The sequence below is a fragment of the Danio rerio genome, chromosome 10 (genome assembly GCF_052040795.2).
Source record: "Danio rerio strain M-AB ecotype USA chromosome 10, GRCz13ab, whole genome shotgun sequence".
NCBI classification, from domain to species: domain Eukaryota; kingdom Metazoa; phylum Chordata; class Actinopteri; order Cypriniformes; family Danionidae; genus Danio; species Danio rerio.
Genome location: NC_141030.1, coordinates 7,918,622 through 7,944,352, shown reverse-complemented (window position 1 = coordinate 7,944,352; position 25,731 = coordinate 7,918,622). Strand labels below are relative to the sequence as shown.

Sequence of the window (25,731 nt, the reverse complement as noted above, 5' to 3'; positions counted from 1 at the left end):
CTGCTTCCGGTTTTGTACTTCTTCGTCCATAGGGCGAATCTGCGTCTGCTGGACTTCATGCACTTGTTTTACGCACTTTATTCCCTTTCCACATGCCTTTAACTTCCGAACTTGAGCTTTAAAGAGGTGAGATTTATTGTGTTTTGACAGCTTTGTTACCGTAGACGTGACGTGCATAATGATGGCATGATACTTTAGTTAACGTTACTTCTTTAACATTTGTTTTTGGTGAGACTTTGCTCTGCATGGCTAACGTTGCGTCATTTATTATCAGTGCTATTTTTTAAATAAAAAAAATTTAATATTAACCATGTATTGTTGTTGATATGACTTGAAGAAAGCAGATTTTAAAAATGCAATTTCATCTTAATTTAACTTGACGCGCAGATTGAAAAATTAAGTTGAATTTTTAGGGGTTTGCTGATGAGCCGTAAAGCAGAAGTAATACAAAGTTGCTTGGGTTGCAGATTTAATAATAAGGCGTAACGTAATACATAATGAAGTTGATTTTTAATAAATGGCATTTTATTAAATATAAACTACAAAATTGTACTGTCTTAAATTCACTCAAAGATTGTGTTGTAGGTCTTAGATTAACTTAAACGGGTCTTCATTTTAAAAGTTGTGCAAGAAACTTACCTTAATGTACCTAAACATAAACCAGAGAAACCCACATTTCTGTCAAACTTTACTTGTTATTAACCCCAACCAACGTTACTGTAAAAAAAAAAAAAACTAGTACCAATTTCATAGATAAAGTGAAAAACAGCACATTAAGCATTTTCTCCCCCATTGAAGTTAATCATAAGGAAAAAGCTTAGCGTGGCTTAATGTACCTTAACAACAAACAGGGGAAATCAAATCAAATTTCTAATAAATTTTACTTGTGATTAACACTAACTTTGATTACATGAACAGTTTTTTTAACATTTGGTTTTCCACGGTTATTGTAAAGTTATGTTAAGCCTTTCCTTATTATGGTCTTTAATGGGGAGAAAATGCTTAACATGATATTGTTCACTTTATCTATGGAATTAGGGCTCGTTCTTTTGACAATAGGTAGTGTTAATCACAAGTAAAGTTTGACTGAAATTTGGCTTTCCCTGGTCATTGTTATGGTGCGTTAAGCCATGTTAAGCTGTTTCCTTATAATGGACTTAAAACGCATAGTGTAAAAATGTTCACTAACTAAAATTAAAGATCATTATTTTGACATCAGAAAGTGTTTGTCATGAGTAAAATTTGGTAGGAATTAGATTTTTCCCGCTTGTTGTTAAGGTACATTGAGCCACGTTAAGCTTTTTCCTTATAATAAACTTTAATGGGGAGAAAACGCTTAATGTGCTGTTTTTCCTATTATCTATGGAATTAGGCCCGTTCTTTTTACAGTAGTTGGGGTTAAATACAAGTGACAGAAATTTGGGTTTCTATGGTTTATTAGTGGGTACATTGATCCATGTTAAGCTTTTTTACGTTAAGCATTTTAGAATGTCCCAAATGTTACCCAATCGGGCCGACAGCCATCCAATCACCAACAATATATCTCAGTACTTTATGTTTGAATAAATATTTACATTTTTTTATTGCAGATTTTTTTTTTCACAACAGCTTGTAGAATTTTTTTCAGCAAATTCTCTTAAATAAGTTCTCTAATCAGGAAAAGACAAATCTAAAAACAATTACAGAATTCCTCATGATAATAACAGCCATATATCTCTTACGCGATTTTCTATTTACATAAAAAACTCTTTAAAACAGTTGTAAAACAGGTAAAACAGCAGGATGAGGGAATGACGGGGGCGAGTTGTCTGAAAATGGCTCCAAAAACAAATATATATTTTTAACTGTTTGTGTATTTTTCTTCACAATAAATATACTTTTAACAATGTTAAACTTGTCATAAAAAGGCCACTGTGTTGAAAAAAAGTGTATACAAATAGAGTTTTCTTGTTTTGACAAAAATAAAATATGTGGTGAAGAAATAACTAGATTAGATTTTTTTCAATTCCAATGGTCGTTACAAAAAAAAAAAACATAATTAGTGTTTGGCCCTGTAGAAGTCTAAAATTTCATTTATAATGGTCTTAAAAAAATCTTAAACTTGACATGATGAAACCTGCAGAAACCACATATATACAGTTGAAGTCAGAATTATTAGCCCCCCTTTTGATTTTGATTTCTAAATATTTCCAAAATAATGTTTAACATAGCAAGGAAATTTTCACAGTATGTCTGATAATAGTATTTCTTTAAAAGAAAGTCTTATTTGTTTCATGTCGGCTAGAATAAAAGCAGTTTTTATTTTTTTAAAAACATTTTAAGGTCAAATTTTTTAGCCCCTTTACGCTAATTTTGTTTTCCAATAGTCTACTGAACATCGTTATACAATAATTTGCCTAATTACCCTGACCTGCCTAGTTAGCCTAATTAACCTAGTTAAGCCTTTAAATGTCACTTTAACCTGTATAGAAGAGTTTTGAAAAATATCTAGTAAAATATTATGTGCTGGGCGAAGCAGTGGCGCAGTAGGTAGTGCTATTGCCTCACAGCAAGAAGGTCGCTGGTTCGATCCTCGGCTCAGTTGGCGTGTCTGTGTGGAGTTTGCATGTTCTCCCTGCATTCGTGTGGGTTTCCTCCGGGTGCTCTGGTTTCCCCCACAGTAAAAACGTGCTGGATAAGTTGGCGGTTCATTCTGCTGTAGCGACCCCAGATTAATAAAGGGATTAAGCCGACAAGAAAATGAATAAATGAATGAATATTATGTGCTGTCATCATGGCAAAGATAAAATAAATCAGTTATTAGAGATGAGTTATTAAAACTATTATGTTAAGAAATGCGTTGAAAAAAAAATCATCCATCGTCAAACAGAAATTGGGGGAAAAAAAATAAACGGGGCTAATAGTTCAAGGGGGCTAATAATTCTGACCTCAAGTGTGTGTGTGTGTGTGTGTGTGTACGTGTTTTTGAACATATCAGGACACAAATCTGTATAATGACATGGGTATGACACGGGTATTACAACAAGGAGGTGAAATATAAGGACATTGGTGACGTCCTCATTTCTCAAAATTCTTATAAATCCTACAGAATGAGTTTAATCAGAGAGTAAAGCTGCACACAGTCTCCTGTGAAGGTTGGGTATAGGGAAGGTGTAATATAAGGGCAATATAATATACTATTTGGACAGTATAAAATGAATGGAAACCTATGTTATGTCAACAAACAAACGTGTGTGTGTGTGTGTGTGTGTTATAAAGTTTTCGAACTGTCATACATATTATTAAAAATACATATATTTGACCAACTGTTCAAAAATCAAAGTTGTTTTTTATTTCAGGTTAACAAGCACACATAAAAATCAGTAAGGTTTTGTTTTGGTACAGTACCATCCTGGATTTGTGTGTTTGTTTGTATTGCAAGTGTGAAACCATTTTATTAATTTTCATTAGATTCTGATCGAATGTGTGTGTGTGTGTGTGTGTGTGTATAAAGTCAAGCTCGTAATTATTCATACCCCCCGCCCCTATATATAGAAACAAAACAAATCAAATGCAATTGTAGTCTTATTAAAATTTTATCTAATTTAAAATTCTAAATAATAACTGCAATTATGTTGAATACTATACATTTTTTTCAATAGCAGTTGAACCTTCAAGAATTAAACACATGATGATTTAGTATTATGTGTTCACTTGTCTGAAAACAAGGAGCTTTTTCATAATTACAGCTCATAAAGTATGCTGTAAAATTACTCTCTGGTCCTTTAAATTAAAAATGTTTACAGCTTGTAATATGCATGTCATCAATCACATACATGTTTTTATAGTGATGTATTTCAATTTTTATTCAACTCGTTCTTTGTAATTTTGTTATGAAAACACAGGAAACACTGTAACACTGTTACAATTTATTTTTATGGAAGAAATGCAATATATGTTTTGTAAATCTTTGTGAATGTGTAAATTTGTCCAACACCTACTTTCATGTCATGTGTTTTCAGATGTTAATATTTGGGAAACACTAAATCATCAGAATGGCTCTGAGACACCTGTCAGTGAAGGCTTTCCTTTTTCTCGGCCTTTGTCAAATTGGACGAAGAGGACTTGCCTCTGCCCCTGAAGTCAGAGAAGCGCCCAGAAAAATCGGTATGATAAAGTTTAGCATTAATTCACTGTTTAAGATACAAGATAGTTTTTAGAACTAAGAAATGGAAAACTTATAGCTATACAAATTATTATCCCTCCTCTGAAATCTTAATTCTTTTAAAAATATTTTCCAAGTGATGTTTTATGTAGAGTAGGGCTGCGAGTAGGGCTGCGTGGTATTGGAAAATTGCAATATTTTATACGATATACAGTGCTCAGCATAATTGAGTACACCCCATTTTGAAGATGAATATCTGTATCCATTTCTCAGTGAATATAAGCAATGTATTTTGGGGCATTCGAACAAAACAGATTTATTAAATGGATATATTTCTTAAAATAATATTTTAGCCACAGAGCATCTTTAGAAATATAAAGATAACACTTTTAAATTCAAGCAAAATATTGGAAAAAAACTGCAACTACAAAACTGTAAAAAAATTTTTGTATCTCTTGAAATTTTTGTATTTAATGTTTTTCTCATACATATAAACTTTAGGGTACTAATTATGAACCGTTATCATAAGTTATTTTGTTAGATTCGTTCCAGATTTGGTTTTAGTACTGATTAATCTAAAGTTTATGCATGAAATAATAATCTTGTAAATAATGTATATAATAATAAATAAATAATAATATAATAAATAATAATATTGTAAAGCTTCCTATAGAAAATATAAATTTAAGTGAGAGATTTGTGAGGGGTCTACTCATAGATGAATAACTGAATACAACTTCACCAAATAACTGGAATATCTCTATTTGGAATGAATTAATAATTTTACATTATAATCTTGCGTAAAATACATTTAAAAATTATCTTTAAGGATAGATTAATACAATAGGGAAAAAAACTATAGAGAATGGAAAAAAAAATGGACTAAACAGTGTTTTATGGTACTCGGGTACAATAATTAAATAATCAAATGTAAAATAATATTGCATTGTCTTTATTAAATATAAATAATTCGATTTTAATCATTAATAAAGTTACGAGTGCTACAATTTCTTATGTCTGAGTGCTTTTAAAATCCTCATGCCTCAAAAACACATAAATAATAAACTGTATGCCAGACTCCACATTGCATATGCTGTGATGTAACTAATTTGAATGATCACATTGATATTGTGCAGCCCTAATGGAGAGAAAAACAATAGTTTTAATTTTAACAATAGTTTAAATAACTAATTTATTTGGTCTTTGTCATGATGACAGTAAATAATTTTAACAACTCAACAACAGGGTTTTTTTAGGCCAATAAAAATAATTATTAAGGGGGCTATTAATATTAACCATATTATTATTTTTTTTTCGACCAAACAAAAAAAGAAAAAGAAAAATATAATAGAAAATACTGTGAGTTATGTCCTTTCTTGTTTAATTGTTGATAATTTGTAGCCTGTGAAATTGATCAGATATGATACAGTAGGTTCTATAGGGTAATGGGTGTGTTTGCCAGGATCTGCTCTGTTAAATATCGGCTTCCTCTTCAGCAATAATTGGAGGTGGTATTGGAGGCACAGCAACAGCATTTTTCTTGAGGCAGGAGTTTGGACCTGCTGTGAAGATCGAAGTGTTCGAGGCAGGGACTGTCGGAGGTCGTCTGGCCACTGAGAACATTGGAGGACACGAATATGAGACTGGAGGATCCATCATTCACCCGCTCAACCTGCATATGAAACACTTTCTGGACAAACTCGGTCAGTGTCTACTTCTCTCTTTAAAGCAGTGTTTCCCAACCCTGTTTCATGAAGACCCATCAACAGTACACACTTTCAACCTCTTTCTAATTAAACACAGCTGAATCAACTCAGGCAACGGCAGTAGGTAGTGCTGTCGCCTCACAGCAAGAAGGTTGCTGGTTCAAACCTCGGCTCAGATGGCGTTTCTGTGAGGAGTTTGCATGTTCTCCCTGCGTTCGCGTGGGTTTCCTTCGGGTGCTCCGGTTTCCCCCACAGTCCAAAGACATGCGGACAGGTGAATTGGGAAGGCTAAATTGTCCATAGTGTGTGTTTGTGTGTGTGTGTGTGTTTGTGTGTTTGTGTGTTTGTGTGTGTGTGTGTGATGGATTATGCCTAGTTCAGACTGCGTGATTTTAGCCCCGATTTTGGCTCGCCGACAGGTTTTGAGAAATCGCCGACAAATGCCTGAAATCACAGGCAAATCGCTGCTCGTGCACGTGAGTGACAATCACACAGTATGAACTATCAAAGACTCGATCTGAGAGAATCGCCGACGAGTCGCCGATGCCTGTGAGATATTTGACATGCTATCATGTTGTGTGAATTGAGTTTTGACTGAAAATAACATCAGCCATAGCCTACAGCCAATGAGAGAGCAGCTTTCACTTTTGTGTGCGTGTGTGTATAGCTGCTGCAGGCCTGCGGGAGGCTGGGGGAGAAGTTAAAAGCGCTCTTTTTCGGTTTATTTGGACCCACGAAATGGAGGAAAAACTAGTGGAGGTTTGACAGGACTCAGGAGCAACCGTGTCTGTTTGACGTTTCAGACAGAAAGAAAATAGTTTATTATCAACGTTGAGGAGAAATGGCTAATTCCCTTTAAACCCAGGTGAGCAAACATGTACATGTTCTACCCCATTAAAGGCTTCTTTCTCATTATGTAGTTAATAACAAGAGATATACTACATGTTTTTGGCTGTGAGACGTAGTTTGGACGAAGTTGTCGGCGATTCTTCCTATAGTAAACTCATGCAATGTGAATGTCCCTGTCGCCGATCCATCTTGCAGTGTAAACAAAGCAGCGACGAAACGCTAGCCCAGATAGTCATGCAGTGTGAAAACATCTGTGACATGACTACTTTGAAAATCATGCAGTCTGAACTCGGCATTACGGCTGGAAGGGCATCCGCTGCGTAAAAACCTGCTGGATAAGTTGGTGGTTCATTCCGCTGTGGCGACCCCGGATAAATAAAGGGACTAAGCCAACAAGAAAATGAATGAATGAATGAATGAATGAATGAATGAATGAATCAACTCGTCAGAACATTAAAAGAGATTCTAAAACCTCTAAATGAATGGGTCAGATATGGGACACATCCAAAATATGTACTGTTGGCCTTCAGGAACAGGGTTGGGAAACACTATTTTCAATGAATAGTTCACACAAAAAGTTGTAGTTTGTTGTCAGTTTACGAAACTTCCTTTCATCCAAAACGTGTAGGACTTTTTTTCTTCGAAACAATAATATCTCGGATGAGCTTTTGGGGATGTTTTCATCCACTCTGGGGTGATTTTTAAGTTTTAATTTGGCCACAACCCTCTCTGTGTTTTAGCAAATGGAATGATTTTTGGTGACAAATCTTATTTTGACACATATATTTGGGGTAAATGGTTTGAAATTGTTTAAAAATTCAACAATACACTCAAAACAAAGTGACTACCTTTTCGTAATGTTAGTGGCTGTATTTGCTCCATTGACTTCCATTATAACAACATATTTTGATTGACAATCCATGACACCATATTGTTATGTATTCATTATTGTTGTGTTTTTCCGTCTTGGTAGAGGTAAAATGTGTATTTTCTTTTTTGAAAAGGTTTATCGTGGTGGCACTTCAGATGATTTTGGAAGGGCACTTTCTATCCACGAGCATGTGCACTGCACAGGTTGAGCCCAATGTGTGCACGTGCCTGGGTTTAGGTATTGGGTAGGATTCGGGATGTAGAATACGAGCATACTTTATAAGTACTAACAAACAACTTAATAATAAGCAGGTAATAATGAGTCAGCTGTTAATCATTAGAATTTGTACTTAAACTAAAGTGATATGTTTTATATTTGTTTTTACTCTGGAAGACCAAAATATTGACTCAGCAGGATGTTTTCAGCTAAGCATTTTTTATGTTCTACTGATGACAAAATAGTATTCTACATCTTGGATGGCCTGAGGCTGCATTTACTCTAGTGTGTTTTTGTTTTCAAGTGGCATGCATTATAGAATGGAAGCACTCCTTTTTCAGACTGGCATTTTTACTGCATTTCAGAAAAACATGCAGATCTCTCTCCACCCTATACAACTTAAAACCAAGCGGCAACCTCCCGCTCTCCCTCAGGAAGCAAATACGGAAGTAACTAAAACTGCAATTCATCCGAAATTCCGCTAGTCCTGGCCGCTCCTGGCTCCAAAATAGAGCAAATTTCAATTGAGCCCACTGTTAGAATGGCCAACTTTACAGCAAAAAACAAAGGTGTTTACAGCCTGGCACAAAAAAAGATTTGGGTTAATACAGCTAATATTACCCTTCATGACAACTGTGAGGGGGGTGAATTCTTTTATAACTCGTCCGTTTCCTTTATATTAAGTTATATTAATTTTGCATAATTAAGGGCGTGGCCACTTGAGTGACAGCTAGGTCTCGTTGGTCGCTGTCATGTCACCTCAGCTGAATCCAGCAGATTAGCCACTGAACTCGGCATATTTATCGTATTTCTGTGTTGTTTTATATGGCTTTACACAGTCAACTGCCTTTTGGACTTGTTTCCTACAATTATTAGATGGCAAGCAATGCTGAGTGCACTTAATTGTGCTCACAAACCATTCACGTGGCCTCCGTTTCCCATGTGAGTAAAGTTACATACTTATATACCATCTCTATACATGTATTTGTTTTATTTAAGATCATTTATCGTTTATATTTATATTTAGAGCTGTAATGCACTCCAGAATCTGACGAATTGATTAGCTGTAGGCTCTAGAACAGTCATCTGAAGCGTTGTCATACAGTGTTAAGCTGGATTTCATCAATAGTCCTACATTAACTAACACAGACTATATCTAAAGTGTTTGGATGTAATTCGCGTTTTCCTCCTGTTGAAAAACATCATAAGAACAGTGTTTAGTGGCTCAATGTATTACAGCAGTGTTTTTAAAAGTCTAAACACTTTATTGATATAGTATACAACCAAGGACAAGTGGTCAGAATACAAACGAGTCACAGGTGATAAAGTATTGAGCGTTCTCCCAAAGTAAAGTGTGTCTGAACCAGGTCCAAGCAAAATGCCAGCAGGTGTCTGTAGCTCTGCTCACTCTCCGCCTCTTTGCCCTTGTTTGGCATCCCGCCGTGGGTGTGATGACGCTTGTGGCTTCTTTTGCGCTCTTTAGAAACCTATGGGTGATGTCACGGATACTAAGTCCTTATATTTTACAGTCTATGCTTAAAACGCATGATACATGACCATACACACTTACGGTTTATGCATATTTGGAATAAAATAATTCTTCCCATCTACCTGTTGTGTAATGGTCATACAAGAGAGGTTTGATGAATCAGAGAACGTTACGCAATAATCCAGAAGGCCAGTCAGAGGGTGATTGTGGATAGCTATGCCAGTTTTGGTGACTTGAGGATTGCTGGAGTAGTGTTGATGTAGGGCTGGGCGATTTTACCTAAAATCTTAATCTCAATTAATTAAGCATTTTGACTCTATTATGATTAATGAACGATTATTTATTTATTTATTTCTCATAGTTCATAGTGCAGGTTTTGTGCTGTAAATATGCTTACATATGCTCACATAAATGAGAGATTTTTGAATGAAGGGTGCATTACTTGATTTTAAAGTAAATGAAAGAAACACTATCTAGTATCTATAATTATTTATTAAACATTGTTGGAGCCATTTGTGGATTGCAATTTTCTTTCACACCACTAGATGGTGTATAATGTATTTATGCTCTCCTCATGATGAGCTGAGAGGCAAAGAAGAAGGTCAAACAAACTTTTTGACCATCATGGCTGCGTCCGAAACCGCATACTTCCATACTATATAGTACGCTTAAATCAGTATGCGAGCCGAGTAGTATGTCCAAATTCATAGAATTCGAAAATCAGTATGCGAGAAGTACCCGGATGACTTACTACTTCCGGCGAGATTCTAGAGTGCGCATCCCATGCATGCTGCGCTATCCCATGATGCACCGCGAGCAAATTCATGAATGGGAGTAAAGCAACGCAATTGACGCAGGTAGGTCACGTGACCATGACAAAATGGCGGATGTAGTACGTCCGAATTTCATTCATACTTTTCACGTTCATACTGTATAGAAGGTACTTTTATAACGGCCGAGTAGTACGTTTACATTCAAATGCAGTACCTACTGAGTAGTAGGCGGTTTCGGACGCAGCCCATGGCTGTGAGAACGGGTTTATATTTGTTTTGATGTTTACTTTTTAATTTTAAAAAAATGCACAGTAAATGGATTGAAATATCTAACTTTATTTGCAAAGGTATGGCCATTTCACTTTATTATTGACCTGTTCAAGCAACAAACGCATCAGAATCAATGACCAAAATATACGCATCTACAAACATCAACGCTGAACAACGGAAATTAAAATACACATTGCCTAAAACGAGGAGTCCCTTTTTATCTTATAAAAAAGCGAAAATTAATAACTTGCACTTTTGGAAACCAAGGCTGCGTCCGAAACCGCCTACTACTCAGTAGGTACTGCATTTGAATTTAAACGTACTACTCGGCCATTAGAAAAGTACGTTCTATACAGTATGAATGTGAAAAGTATGAATGGAATTCGGACGTACTACATCCGCCATTTTGTCATGGTCACGTGACCTACCTGCGTCAGTTGCGTCGCCTCACTTCCATTCATGAATTCTCTCACGGGGCATTATGGGAGCGCAGCGTGCATGGGATGCGCACTTCAGAATCTTGCCAGAAGTAGTAAGTCATCCGGGTACGTCTCGCCTACTGATTTTCGAATTCTATGAATTCGGACATACTACTCGGCTCTCATACTGATTTTAGCGTACTATATAGTATGGAAGTATGCGTTTCGGACGCAGCCCATATTAGGTCGATTTTAAATTCAGAATGTTGATTTCAATTACTTTTCAATTAATCGCCCAGCCCTATGTTGATGTCAGGCGTAACAGTAATAAAACTTGTACATTTTAAAATGAAAACACTTGAATGTAAATTGTGCCTGAGGCCGAGTAAATTAATAGCAAAATTTAATTTTTGTGTGAACTATACTTTTATTGTCCTATCCTCTCCAAAATGCACAATTGGACGGGTTAAATTAAATTTTGCATGTTATATTGTCTGGTCAGGTCTGTCTGTTCGTGCTGATGTTTCTTCTAAAATGGCGATATTTGACGGGAAGGAACTGACCTTTGAAGAGAGCGACTGGTACTTAGTGAATGTCATACGCATGCTGTGGAGATACGGACTCAACTTCATTCGAATGCATATGTGGGTGGAGGGCATTCTGGACAAGTTCATGAGGTTTGTCTGCTGTGGTGGCATCTTAAAGGGACAGTTCACCTGTCATCATTTACTCACCCTTCACCTGAGTTTCTTTCTTCTGTTGAACACAAAAAGTTATTTTGAAAAATGTTAAAATAACAAAGGGTGTATTACAGTTTTGCAGCAACATCAAGATGAACAAATGACTAAACATTCATTTTTGTGTGAAATAAGCATTAAAGGTTGATTGCTTTCTGCCTTTTCTGTAGGATATATCAGTACCAGCAGTTCAGCTACTCGTTTTCTAGCGTGGAGAAGATGTTGCATGCCATGGGTGGAGACTCGTTTCTCACTCTGGTCAATCAGACGCTGGAGGAGGCCATGCTGGCTGAGGGCTTCTCTCAGGTCTTCCTCAATGACATTGTTACCCCTGTCACACGAGTCAACTACGGACAGACTGTTCGAATCAATGGATTTGTAGGTATGCAAATTGATCGGAAGTGCAGATATGAGCATATTTTGATGTATATTTAAGGATATATAAGATGTAAATAGTACTTTCTTGGATTGTTGCACCAAGAGTCATTTAGAGTGATTCTATGTACATTTTTCATAATTTTGAATCAACACAATGGAAAAAGCTAAAAGCAAAAGCGTTTAGGAAGCACTAATTTGTGAATCATGTTATGTAATGTATGTTTATTATTCTTTTTGCAGGTGCTGTTTCTCTAGCAGGAGCCAGCTCAGGTTTGTGGGCTGTGGATGGAGGGAATAAGTTGGTTTGTTCTGGTCTTCTGTACCACAGCAAAGCTGAAGTTGTTCCAGCTCGTGTGACTGCCATCTCCATGAAGACCAGACCATCCAAAACTGGTACAATTTTCTTTTAACATTATTGTATCTTTTAATGTATCATACACACTACCATTCAAACATTTGTACATTAAAAAGGCGATTTTATTTATCAAGGATTAATTAAAATCATTAAAAAGTGATTTTTTAATATTTTGATTTTTTAATATTTGTGATTTTTTTAGTATTTACAATATTACAAAAGGTTGCTTTACCTTGTAAATCATGTAAAATATAATAAATATATAACATATTAAACATCAAATTATCATTACATAACATAAAATAATAAAATGCTTGTGCCAAGCCTGTTCATATAAAAGACATATAAAGGAGATAACTACATTTCAATACTGCAAACTGTGTGATGTTTTTAATATTCAGGCTATGTATAGTGGTAATGTCAGATGGCTCTGGTAGATTAGACAACAGGAGTAGTAATGTTTCTTTGACAACACTCATCTTAATAAAGTTTAATGGAAATTTAGCTAAACATTTTAAAGGTGCAGTAGTTGATCTGCTAAAATGCTAACCAGTTAGCATATTATCTTTGGACGGCAGGGGAGGGACTGTGTTTCAAAACCACACCTCCTGAAACCGCGAACACACGCACCGTGACATGACAGCAGACAACCCGCTAGCTCATGTCATTTGCCAGTTAGAAATTTAGTTAGTGGTTGGGCAGCGGCGTGCAGGAATTACACTCAATACTAAGCCATACTTATATGCTATTTCAGAGTGAATATTCAGAGTAGCATAGTGAACAGTATAGGGAGGCTGTCATTGTTCAAAAATGAACCAATGTGATTATAAAACCAACTTCACTTCAGTAAAGCAGGCTAGGCGGAATAGTGCTATTTACTGATGTATAAAATAGTATCTACATTATATATGCTGTAAAAGGCCCTTATGAAACTGAAAATAGTCCCATCAATCTTTCTCCTGAAGATTTCAGTGGCTGAACAACACTTCTGTGCATGTAGTCCATTCATAACAACACAATCTACATCAGCTCTGGGGGATTAAAATAGTATTAAAACTGAACATTGCCTGTTTTAAAGAAAGACTTCAACCATGGTGTCATCCTTCCTTCAGCGTGCAAAAGTAACTCCAATACTGATTCAGGATTTTAAAAAGTTTCAGTTCAGCATTTGATTTTACCGCTACTGATTGTCTTATGTGCATACGATGGCGGATAATGTCAACTAAGCGTGAACAGAGATGTGCCGTTGTACAAATCTCCATTTGCTGACACTTTGGGCTGCTTATCAGAATTATAGAAAATGTCGGCCTGACAATATTCAATTGAATGATTTTTAAAAAAAAAATTTTTATGCCTTACCCAGAATATAAAAATACATATAAACACATAGATAATTTACTTTAATCAATACTAGTTGAATGTGAAGATACTTTCGACCACCACAACAAAACATGTGTCTGAAGACAATCAGCTACTGCACCTTTAAACTAGCACTGCATGATAAATTGAAGTCAAATCGGGATCATAATTTAGCAAAAAGCTGCTTGTGTCATGCACATCTTGTCAAGGAAGCACAGCTCTGTGATCAGAAGTAAATCTCCTCTGAAGAGCAGAGGGCGCTCTCACAAAAAATAGAGGATTTAACTAATTTTATTTATTCATCATGACTAATAATCACACAACTACAGATCATCTCACTGAGTGATTTATTTTAGACACTCAGCTGAAGCTATGAAGTAAAAACGTTATTAAATGTGGTATATTCATGTTCTTTCAGATGTAGCAGCAACACAGAGCTCCAGATCAAAGAGAAGTGATGTAAAACAGCTGTCAAATCGCAGAACTATCATCGTTGATTTCAAATCATGTCAATTAAATTTTCTGTGATTTTGGCTTTGCAAGTCAGCGAACTGTGGCTCTGTGTAGTAAACGCTGCTCCAACTGAAAGTAGGCGCTAAAGATTTACTACTAGGGATGTAATGGTATTGTAAATACCGTCATACCGCAATATAAATTTTTTTCGATATTACCGTAGTCGCATGACTCGATAAAACTATAGGTCTTCTGCGAAAATTTGCTCAGGCGAATGAAGCGAACGGGAGGTAGCGGAAACTACAATTCCCATTAGCCCAGGCTTGGCCATCATCCCTTGCGGTCTGTTGTCGCTACAGATACAGTAATGCGGAAATGGAGTGTGCTGCTAGAAGCGGGGATCAAAAAGAGCTGGAAATGATCGAACTTGAAGCAGGTGTTGTCGCCGCACGCGTACTGAATAGCGGTGTTGTCGCGCGCGTTCTGATCAGCTGTGTTGTCGCGCGCGTTCTGATCAGCTGTGTTGTCGCGCGCGTACTGAATATCGGTGTTGTCACGCGCGTACTGTAAAGCGGGTAGGGGGGGTTGAGCGCGCATACTCGAGAACGGTGTTGTCGCGCGACTACTGAAGAGCGGGACGGAGGGTGTGTCGCGTCGCAGGGGCACTTTTGATTTTGTTTTTTCCTGTAAATGATTCAATAAATACCGTACCGTGACATTCATACCGAGGTATTACCGTACCGTGAAATTCTGATACTGTTACATCCCTATTTACTACTGATTACAGAACCAGCTTTACTGACAAAATGCGCAGCAAGTTTGTGCAGCCTAATATAAAACACACAGTGCCAAAGCCCTAAACTGCTGTGCATGTATCTACAGTATTCAAATTTTCCATTCACCAATTTTTTGCTTAACATTCAGGTCCTGTCACAAGTTTCTATGAAGTAAACTACATCGGAGAGTCTGGTGCTGCCCATTCCACCTACGACATAGTTGTAGTTGCCACACCTCTCCACCAGGGCCTGTCGGACATCAACTTCTCAGGCTTCTCTCCACCCATTCCGTCCCACTTTCCTGGTCGATACCACCAAACTGTTGCCACGTTGGTACATGGTCTGCTCAATGTGTCTTATCTGGGCACCACACTCAAGCCAGAAGACTTCTACATTTCAGACGTCCTCACACTAGACAAAAAAGCCTCAGAGATCCACAGCCTGAGCTCTCTGGACCCGGTGAAAATCCCCAAAGGTTACACTCGCAGTTCTGCCACACAAAGCAAAGTGTGGAAGATCTTCTCCTCCCAGCCGCTTTCCCAGAAACACCTACAGCAAATCTTTCTGTCCCAGGAATCTGTGTTTGAGAAGCGTTGGCTGGCATACCCTTCATACAGCCCACCGCAGCGCAGGACGCCTCCATTCATCCTTCACGATCGCCTCTATTACCTCAATGCAGTGGAATGGGCAGCCAGTGCCATGGAGATGAGCGCGATTTCGGCCCGTAATCTGGCCCTGCTGGCTCATCATCGCTGGTACGAGCAAACTGCCAAAATCGATCAAGAGGACCTGCACACCAGACTCAGAGGAGAACTTTGATGAAGGTACAAGTAGTGCTGTTAAAAATACCAACTGCTGTTTATCATTGATCAATTTCTAGCTGACATTTGAGTTCTCAAAGAGCTTGTTTACCCCAAAAATAAAACTAACTCATTATTAACTTTCCCTGTAGTGGTTTAAACCTTTATGAGTTACTTTCTCTTGTTGAACACACACACAAAAAAGATATTTTGACGAAAGCTAAAAACCATTAACCTTTGACTTTATAGTAGGAAAAACAAATACTGTGGGAAATAATTGTTACAGGTTTCAGATTTCTTCAAAATATCTTTGTTTGTGTTTAACAAGAAAGAAACTCAAAGCAGGGTTGAAACAAATGAAGTATGTGTAAATGATTTTATTAATTCCTTTAAACACTGCTGAATGGCCAGTGATAAAATGCTCCACGGAAAGGACTGTGATTGGCTACAATCATCAACACTTTATTCTCTTCACTGTGTACTAACTGAGTTACAAGATGCAACTTTCAAAGCTCAACTATCTGTGTATCCGTGTAAGCGCTCGGTGAAGTTTGTGAAGCAATGATCTTTGTAGCCAATCACAGTCATTTCTATTGAGTGCATGAAACCAATGGCCAATCAGCAGTGATTAAAGAGATAGTTCACCCAAAAACCAAAAAATCTGTTATCATTTTCTCGTCTTGTTTGTGGATCTTTCTTCTATAAAAATTCAAGCAGGTTTGAAACAAGTGAAGTATGTATAAATGATTTTTATTCATCTCTTTAAACACTGCCGCATGGCCATAGTGATCAAATTCTCCACGGAATGACTGTGATTGGCTACAATTATCAACGCTTCATTTTCTTCACTGAGTACTAACAGTTACAAAATGCAACTTTCAAATGCTCCATTATCAGTATATCTGTGTAAGCGCTAGGTGTAGTTTGTGAAGCGATGATCATTGTAGCCAATCACAGTCAATTCCATTGAGTGCATGAAACCAATGGCCAATCAGCAATGATTTAAAGAGAGGAAACAACAATGAAAATCTATCATTGTTTACTCATCATCTGCTTGTTCCAAACTTAAATGTGGGTCTTTCTTTTATAGAAGATCAAGCAGATTTGAAACAAGTGAAGTGTGAGTAAATGATTTTTATTAACCTCTTTAAACACTGCTGAATGGCCATAGTGATTAAATGCTACACTAAAATGACTGTGATTGGCTACAATGATCAACGTTTCATTCTCTTCACTGCAGTTACAAGATGCAACTGTTAAATGCTCCACTATCAGAGTATTCGTGTATGCACTCGATGAAGTTTGTGAAACGATGATCATTGAAGCTAATCACAGTCATTTCAATTGAGTGCATGAAACCAATGGCCACTCAGCAGTGATTAAAGAGATAGTTCACCTAAATTGAAAAATCTGTCATCATTTACTCATCATCTGCTTGTTCCAAACTTGTTTATGGGTCTTTCTTCTATAGAAACTCAGGCAGGTTTGAAACAAGTATGTAAATGATTTTTATTCATCCCTTTAAACACTGCTGAATGGCCAGCCATAGTTATCAAATGTTCCACGGAAATGGCTGTTGTTACGTCCTTTTAGATGTTAATATTAAACTAGGAGTAGATGACATAATATACATTGGTTTAATGTGTGTGACAAGCGGATGGAGAAATAAATAAACTGAAAACCAAATAATCACTGCAATTATTTGTTGCCCATACATCCAATGAAACCAGTGAAAATATATTATACAGTGAAAGAAAAATATTTACAATGATTAAATTATGAATTACCTAGGGGGAGAGGAAGTAGTTGAATGTGCTTAAACCAAAGAAATAAATATAACAAAACTCAGTTACTGTTTTCACCAAACTAAACTAAATATGAAAAGAAAAGGATGAAAAGAAACATCTTCAACGTACCAAACGTCTTAACTAAACTGCTCTAACTAAAAACAAATCATAGAGAAAACAGCACATTCTCCTGAACCTAGTGAACTAATGCAAAATGTCAATCTGAGTGTTGTATACGTATATCGCGCGACTTACTCACTCCTACACCTCTCCGAGGCATCACTCAAACATGTCAGTTAACTGGACAATTTCACAAGGATTATTAAATCGCAAACTTTAGACAAGAGCATTAAACAAGCAAAACACATTCTCTCAGACTAGCCCTCGCAAGAGAGACTGAGAGATAGAGAGAGATCGCCATTGCAGTTCGGGCTCGGCTTTTAAACGCTACGCCAACCAGCGATTGGTGGCGCCAACCCAGCATCAGCGGCCAACGTCATCAGCAAGAAATGCGGATCCTCCAATGCCGTTCGTACCTGTAACACATGCATGAACGACACACCCACATACAAACGAACGCACACACTTATCCAAAATACGTTCTGCAAGCGAACTTTACAGCTGTGATTAACTACAATGATCAACGCTTCATTCTCTTCACTACGTACTAACTGAGTTAAAGGATAGCTCCACTATCAGTGCATCTGTATAAGCGTTCAGTGAAGTTTGTGAAGCGAAAATCATTGTAGCCAATCACAGTCCTTTCCATTGAGCGCATGAAACCAATGGCCAATCATCAGTGATTAAAGAGATAGTTCACCAAAAAATTAAAAAATCTGTTATCATTTTCTCATCATCTGCTCGTTCCAAACCTATTTCAGTGTCTTTTTTTTCTATTGAACATAAAGACAGACATACTGAAGAAAGTAAGACACTAGCCCCTTTCACACAGTGATACCGGTAAATTTCTGGAAAATTTCCGGAACGACTTTACCGGTATATTCAAAAAAGCGCTGTTCACACAGGCGAGGATGTTACGGAAATTTTCCGGAAAAGAGCATTCACACATCCATTCCAAAATACCGGTAAATTCTGACATCATTAACCACAAATGAGCTTTAAACGGCTGCGCTTGTATTTGTAAACATTTGACTAAATTACAAACTCTGTGGATGATCAATATTGTGAACAACTTTCGCAGGATCACTTTCTCATGTCGAGATGTTCATAATATGTGCGTGTGCAGGCGCTCACAGGCTGTTTCACAGGCACACGCAAAGCTTGAAGGTAAACAAACAACGGCTTATCATAAGCATCTCATCGATGATTATTTACACAGTTGGTATTAAGAAGAACATATAAACGTGATCTGACTAACTTCTAGCAGCTAAATTTGTCTGGAAAAATATTCAAAGGCTTTTATCCTCACAAACCGCGCGGACGTAAGTGTGTCTGACTGTTCTGATTGGCTAAAGCAGACGTCTCACGTCAGCACGTTCTAGACGTGCACGCGCTTATTACGGGAATCTTCCTTCTGCATTCACACAGCGCAGCATTCCGGCAAATTGCCGGTAATGTTACAACTTCTCTTTCCGGAAAATAGCCAGAACGAATTTACCGGTATTTTCAAAAAGGACCTGTTCACACAAGGTCTGTATGTGTGAAAAGGGCTATTGACTTCAATAGTATTTTCTGTTCATACTATGGCTACTATTTCTACTATTTCCAGCATTCTTTAGAAAATCTTTTTTTGCGTTCAAAAAAAAAGAAAGAACCACTTGAGTGTCAATAAATAGTGAGGACAAGTAGTAAATGCTGGTATCATCACATTATTTTAATTCTCACTGTGAATTGGTTTTGAAGTTGGTATTTCTGACAGTACTAGACACAGCAACAACTTTGGATGTGGGAAACAATAAAAACAGATAACCGAAATGCTCACAAGGAAGAGTGCTTGTGCATTCGAATGTCATGTAAGTTGGCTTTTAAGTCATGAGATTAATGTAAACAGCTAACGATGAACACTCCTGCAATTAACTTAAATGTTTCTGAACTTTCTTAATGATTATTTTAGGTTCAAGCGTATTTGTAAGGAATTAGGTGCCAACCGAGTGGAGTTGTTTATAAAGTATACAGCATTATCTGCTGTTAAAAACTAAGCTTAGAATCATGATAGGGAATAGGGATGCATTTTTAAAATCGTTAAATAATTTTTCGCCAGCTGTTTTTCCTCGGAACCTTCTTTAATCGCATAATTGCAGCTAGTGACACAAACCCATTTTCATTTTATTTTGCTTTGTTTGAAAGCAGTGTTCAGAAGAGCTTCTGTGCTCTTGTTGGTTAATGTGACAAGTGTGGCAAAACTAGAAAAATGACCAAAGAGTTTAAATGTGAAAATACAGAGGACCAACTTTTTTTTTTAAACATTCTCATTTTTTTTTATTGGGCTGTTGTGAGCGAAGCAAGATATTATATTGGTTGTGGTCAAGATGAACCGGTCAATGAGTCATTTTGAAATAAGGCTGATATTGTGTAGTCTGAACCCAGCCTAAAACTAAATTCTTAAGACTATTTACCAGAGTGAACCTCACAAAGCAATAAAGAGAACACAAAATAAGAAATTATATTTCGAATGAACTATTTTCTAATATTATTTTCAGTACATACATCAAACAAATATCATTATAGGAGCGTAAAAGGATCTCAGGATCATTACAAAATTTAATATAATAACTATTGTGCTACAGATGCATTTTACAAATCAATTGTGTTATATCATAACCACATCAAATCAACAGGGGTGCAACTGATCACAGAATTTAATCTGAGTAAAAATACAATGAATAAATAAGTAAAATTAAACTGAAATAAAGCATAATGTTCATATTAGAAGAAATACATTTTTAAAACGTTGTCCAGGCAACTTTTTAATAAATTACCTAAAGTTTAAAAAAAAGCTAAAAAAATAAAAACAATAAAACAGACAAACACAATCGTTTAATGATATTGATATTATAATATTATGATATTGATATTATGATATTGATATTATAATATTATTAATGAACTTTAAATGGCTTGTAAAGGCAAATTTTACATTATCATTCCTATATAAGTCATGACATTCACATTATTCTCAAGTGATAATTCACTAAAAAACCTAACAGTCAACTTTATCATCTGAAATTAGTCAAGTTATCTCAATGTACTCAAAATGAAAGTTAATTCTACTTATTAAAAAAAAGTTTTGAACTTAGTGTTGAAGATAATGAGTTAATTAAATACCTCAATACTTCAAGTTGAATAGAGTAAGTTCACATTACTCATAAATTAGTTTTTTTTAACTCTGATGGTTTGTAGTAATCGGTTTCCTCAAACAGTTTGAGTTGCCTTAACTCATTGGGTTTTACAGTACTCGGTTGGTTTGAGTTCTCTTCATTTATTGGGTTTTACTGTGCTCGAATTGCGTCACTTACTCAAATGGATTAAGTTGACAGTACTCATTAGGATTAGTTTTTGAACTTAAATGATTTGTTAAAATCGGTTTCCTCAAATGGTATGAGCTACCTTTACTTTTAGGTTTTACAATGTATAATCTTATTACCATAATTTTACATTACCCCCCACTATTATCTTACTGTTATCTTCAAGTTAAGAGCCTCTCAGGATCCGCTGTAAAATGTTGCCGTAATAATATAATTGCTGTTTCATTATAGATTGTGAAAAATTTGTCCAGTATAAGCACTGTAATTATCTGTATACCTTACTGAAATTAAACAAAGCAATAATATTGATTACTACTGCTACAGGGTTGGGGGGAGGGGGCATCTACAGATGTCATTTAACACATTAAATCAGTCAAGTTTACCTGTTTAGTCCTCTACCTTCCAGACTGATTTCATGTGTTTACATATTGTAAATTCTTTAATACTTTACCAAGCAGACGTTCTTTACAGTGGTAAGAAATGAATGTGTTTTTGTAAGAGCAGATGGAAGTAGGGTTTATTTCGAGTGGATTAACTGGAATGAGAGAGTTATGAATTGATTAAAAATCAAACTCCTGTTTACAATTGCAATAAAAGTTTATGCTTTGAATTGTCTTATTTTGTGCATTTTTAATGTTTGTCTGTGCAACTCTTATAACTGAAAAACATTTTAGTGGCCTTGACACTGTTATTTTAGGGTATTGGACAACCTATCAATATTATTAATGTATCAATTTTTATTGTACTGATTAAAGTTTTATATTTTCTTCCAGATTGGATGGATTTCTGCATGTTTCATCAAGTCAAATTTAAGACTTTTTTAGACGATTATGAATGAAATTTTTGACTCATACAGAACTAAACAACACTAAGAATTTCTCTAATAGCCTGGTTGGGTTAATGGGATTTCTTTATTTTTTATTTTATTTTTTTGCTTGCCACAAAACAAAATCTAATGTAATTATTTATCAGTGACACTCTGTGTCAAACCAAGAAAACTCTGGTCATATACACTATATTTTCAGCATATTACTTTTTTTTTTAATGGTAGGTTTAACATTGTTAAAAGTAGATTTATTGTGGAGGCAATTACATAAATAATCAAAAATTACTATTTGTTTGCTTTTGGTCCAAATTCATTGAGTATAACACATATTCAACCTTATGCATTTTTGTTATAAAAGTTTAAGTTTCATGCCTATTTATAAATATTATGTCTACTCCCCCTTCTTTCAATGGTTTTAGATAGTAGCCTTGCTCTGTTATTATCATGAGGAACTTTGTAATTGTTTTTAGTTTTCTTTCCCTGATTTTATTAAGATCAGTGTTGCCAACTTAGCAATTTTGTTGCTAGATTTTGCAACTTTCCATCTACCCTAGCAACTTTTGTTTATAAAAAGCACCTTGCTACAAATTCAGTAATTTTTAACATTAATTCGGCTACTTTTAGCAATTTGTGATTCTAAAGAGCTTCACTCAGTAGAGTAAATTGCTAGCTGTTCTTCATAACTGTTAATTTACTGATATTTGTTAACATGTATAATTGTTGGTAATTTAGGTAGAAATTAATTCCAATAGTGCTACACTGTAAAAAAATAATACCCCAAATCTACTCAATAAATTTGAGGTAACAGATTACAAGCAATATTAATTAAATTCAACATATATAGATTGAATAACAATTAATTAAATTAGCGTTTTTTTAATTAGTCATTTAAGTTTAGTAACCACAAACACTAATTAAAGAAATTAGCTAATTTAAAAATATATATATATATATATATTAATTTAATTGAACAGAAAAACCAACACGATGTTAATGTAAACAACTCAATGTTTTTATTTAGATTTAACATGAATGTGTGGAGCCTGTTCATCAGTTCTAGAAAATATACTTTGTCTACACAATAAAATTGAGGTAACAGATTACAAGCAATAATATTAATTAAATTCAACAAGTATGGATTGAGTAAAATTTTATTCAATTCAGCTCAAATTAGTAGAGCCACAAAACAGATTAGCAACAATCTCACAATAGACAATACATCATATAATACACAATAAAACATTTACATTTAAACAAACTGATAATCTTAAACAGCATCGTTTTTAAACAGCATAGTTTCAAACAACTGGACATTGAACAATATTGTTTAAAACACTACTTAAAGTGACATTTATTTGATTTAATGCATGAAAGGTATTATTTGTCAGAATAATACAGATTCATTAAAGCAAAGAGGACACAGCAGTTCATGGGAAAATGATCATCTAATATCTTCCAGTGTTCACTAGACTGTCACTTGTAAAAACACCATTCTTTGTTAAAGTTAAAATGCATAGGTCAAACCCAGGTGGACACAAGCTCTGGGAATGTAGTCAAGAGCCATGTGTCCTCTCTCGTGCTTTGAGTTAGTGTCCTAATGCGAGCCAGGGTAACATGAGCCAGTCACGATTCCACAGTCACTTCCGGGGCCTGATCGGATACCTTGAACCAAAACAATCCACCTGGAGCTTTGGGCAGAATGAAAGCAAAGTTTTCCTGAGTCTGGTAAAGATAAGATCTATCTATACGAACTTTAACACCTTCGATGTTAATGATGCCAGTGTCTTTAGGCGGTCACTTGTAGAAGGCCCCCGTTCAGGTCAACATTGCTGCCATCACAATATATATATATATATATATATATATATATATATATATATATATATATATACTTATTTTTTTATTAATTATTAATGGTTAATTTTTTTATTGCAAAATTTTGGTTTAAAAACAATATGTTGCTTACTATAAATTACTACAATATTTAATGTGGCAAATCATTATTTAAAAGTTATTAGAAAATTAAGCAAATACACACTATTAAATCGCTTGAGTAAAACATTAATATATTGTTATACATTTATTACATGTAAAAGATTTTTATTACATATAAAATGTATTATTGCCTATATTAACTTGCTATTTTTTCCTTCTTTATAAATGAATTCATTATATAAATTAAATCTGTCTAATTACATTTTTCAGCAAGGCCAGTGTTATGACGGGGAGATGACACTCACAACAGAAGGTAGGATCCAAATATGCAGGTTTAATCGTCGTCAGGCAAGCAAAGGTCAACAGGTACAAACATATGTGCAGGCAGTCCAGAATCATAATCAGTACACAAGCAAGAGGTCAAAAAGGCAGGCGGCAGGCAGGGAGAACAAGAAAACAAAGCTAAGTCGAAAACACAGGAAAACAAGACAGGATTAAGCGTTGTAATGTCATATAAACAGCTAACAAGACTCGGCAAACTGAAAGGGTGAATGTGTGGCTTAAGTAGGGTGTGCAATCAGGAAGTGTGCAAATGGAGCGGAGGCGGAACAGGGGGAGGGATGGAGGGCCAGGACCATGCAGCTGGGGCATACCTGGGTCCTGGAGCTGAGGCGGGCCAGGAGCGTGGAGCTGCGGAGGACCCGGAGAGTGGAGCTGCAGAGGACCCGGAAAGTGGAGCTGCGGAGGACCCGGAGCATGGAGCTGCGGAGGACCCGGAGCTGCGGAGAACACGGAGCGTGGAGCTGCGGAGAACCCGGAAAGTGGAGCTGCGGAGGACCCGGAGAGTGGAGCTGCGGAGGACCCGGAAAGTGGAGCTGCGGAGGACCCGGAAAGTGGAGCTGCGGAGGACCCGGAGCGTGGAGCTGCGGAGGACCCGGAGAGTGGAGCTGCGGAGAACCCGGAGAGTGGAGCTGCGGAGGACCCGGAGCGTGGAGCTGCGGAGGACCCAGAGAGTGGAGCTGCGGAGAACCCGAAGAGTGGAGCTGCGGAGGACCCGGAAAGTGGAGCTGCGGAGGACCCGGAGCGTGGAGCTGCGGAGAACACGGAGCGTGGAACTGTGGAGGACCTGGAGGGTGGAGCTGCGGAGAACACGGAGCGTGGAACTGCGGAGGACCCGGAGCGTGGAGCTGCGGAGGACCCGGAGCGTGGAGCTGCGGAGGACCTGGAGAGTGGAGCTGCGGAGAACCCGGAGAGTGGAGCTGCGGAGGACCCGGAGCGTGGAGCTGCGGAGGACCCGGAGCGTGGAGCTGCGGAGGACCCAGAGAGTGGAGCTGCGGAGGACCCGGAAAGTGGAGCTGCGGAGGACCCGGAGCGTGGAGCTGCAGAGAACACGGAGCGTGGAACTGCAGAGGACCTGGAGGGTGGAGCTGCGGAGAACACGGAGCGTGGAACTGCGGAGGACCCGGAGCGTGGAGCTGCGGAGGACCCGGAGCGTGGAGCTGCGGAGAACACGGAGCGTGGAACTGCGGAGGGGCTGGAGCGTGGAACTGCAGTGGCCCTGGATCATGAGACAGCGGATTGCCCGGAGAATGGAACTGTGGAGGGCCTGGGGCATGGAGTTGCAGTGGCCCTGAATCATGAGGCTGCGACCATTCAGGAAGCTTAGGCAGCGGCGACCATTCAAGAAGCTCAGGCGACAGTGGCGACCATTCAGGAAGCTCAGCTATGGTGGCGGCCATTCAGGAGGCTCAGGCGGTGGCAGCCATTCGGGAGGCTCAGGCGGTGGCGGCGGCCATTCGGGAGGCTCTGGCGGCGGCGGTCATTCGGGAAGCTCAGGCGGCGGCAGCCATTCGGGCTGCGGCGTCGACTCTGGCTGCGGCGCCGACTCTGGCAGCGATCTAACTGAATAGGGTCGCTGGTGATTGTGACAGCCAGCAAACGAGTATCTGCTATATTGACTCTGTCAGATGGTAATGACTGACCATCTATGATGACTTATAGAAAACTGTTCAGTCTATTATATTGAATGGTGATCGGAAACAACGCTCCCCGTTCGCCCGTCTCGATCACAATATTTGTTAAAATAAAGCTAAGTAAACTCTA

General features: G+C 37.3%; 2 protein-coding genes across 8 annotated transcripts; both read left to right on the top strand.

The window, feature by feature from the left end:
- Nucleotides 1-25,731, top strand: pcyox1 (prenylcysteine oxidase 1). Of its 6 annotated transcripts, XR_015500354.1 has the most exons (9): nt 15-126; nt 4,002-4,146; nt 5,641-5,847; nt 11,240-11,414; nt 11,645-11,856; nt 12,093-12,245; nt 14,944-15,619; nt 24,210-24,713; nt 24,857-25,731. XR_015500354.1 is itself a non-coding variant. In XM_087269465.1 (8 exons), exons 2-7 carry the CDS (start codon nt 4,035-4,037, stop codon nt 15,612-15,614), a joined length of 1,530 nt encoding a protein of 509 aa, XP_087125591.1. In that variant the 5' UTR covers nt 15-126; nt 4,002-4,034; the 3' UTR covers nt 15,615-15,619; nt 21,641-22,396.
- Nucleotides 24,249-25,731, top strand: LOC147834994 (uncharacterized). 2 transcript variants are annotated; one of them, XM_087270170.1, is made up of 2 exons: nt 24,249-24,593; nt 25,001-25,731. In XM_087270170.1, exons 1-2 carry the CDS (start codon nt 24,249-24,251, stop codon nt 25,292-25,294), a joined length of 639 nt encoding a protein of 212 aa, XP_087126296.1. In that variant the 3' UTR covers nt 25,295-25,731. The 2 variants fall into 2 exon arrangements, with proteins under 2 accessions (XP_087126296.1, XP_087126295.1); XM_087270169.1 differs by having other exon boundaries at nt 24,249-24,617; nt 24,809-25,731.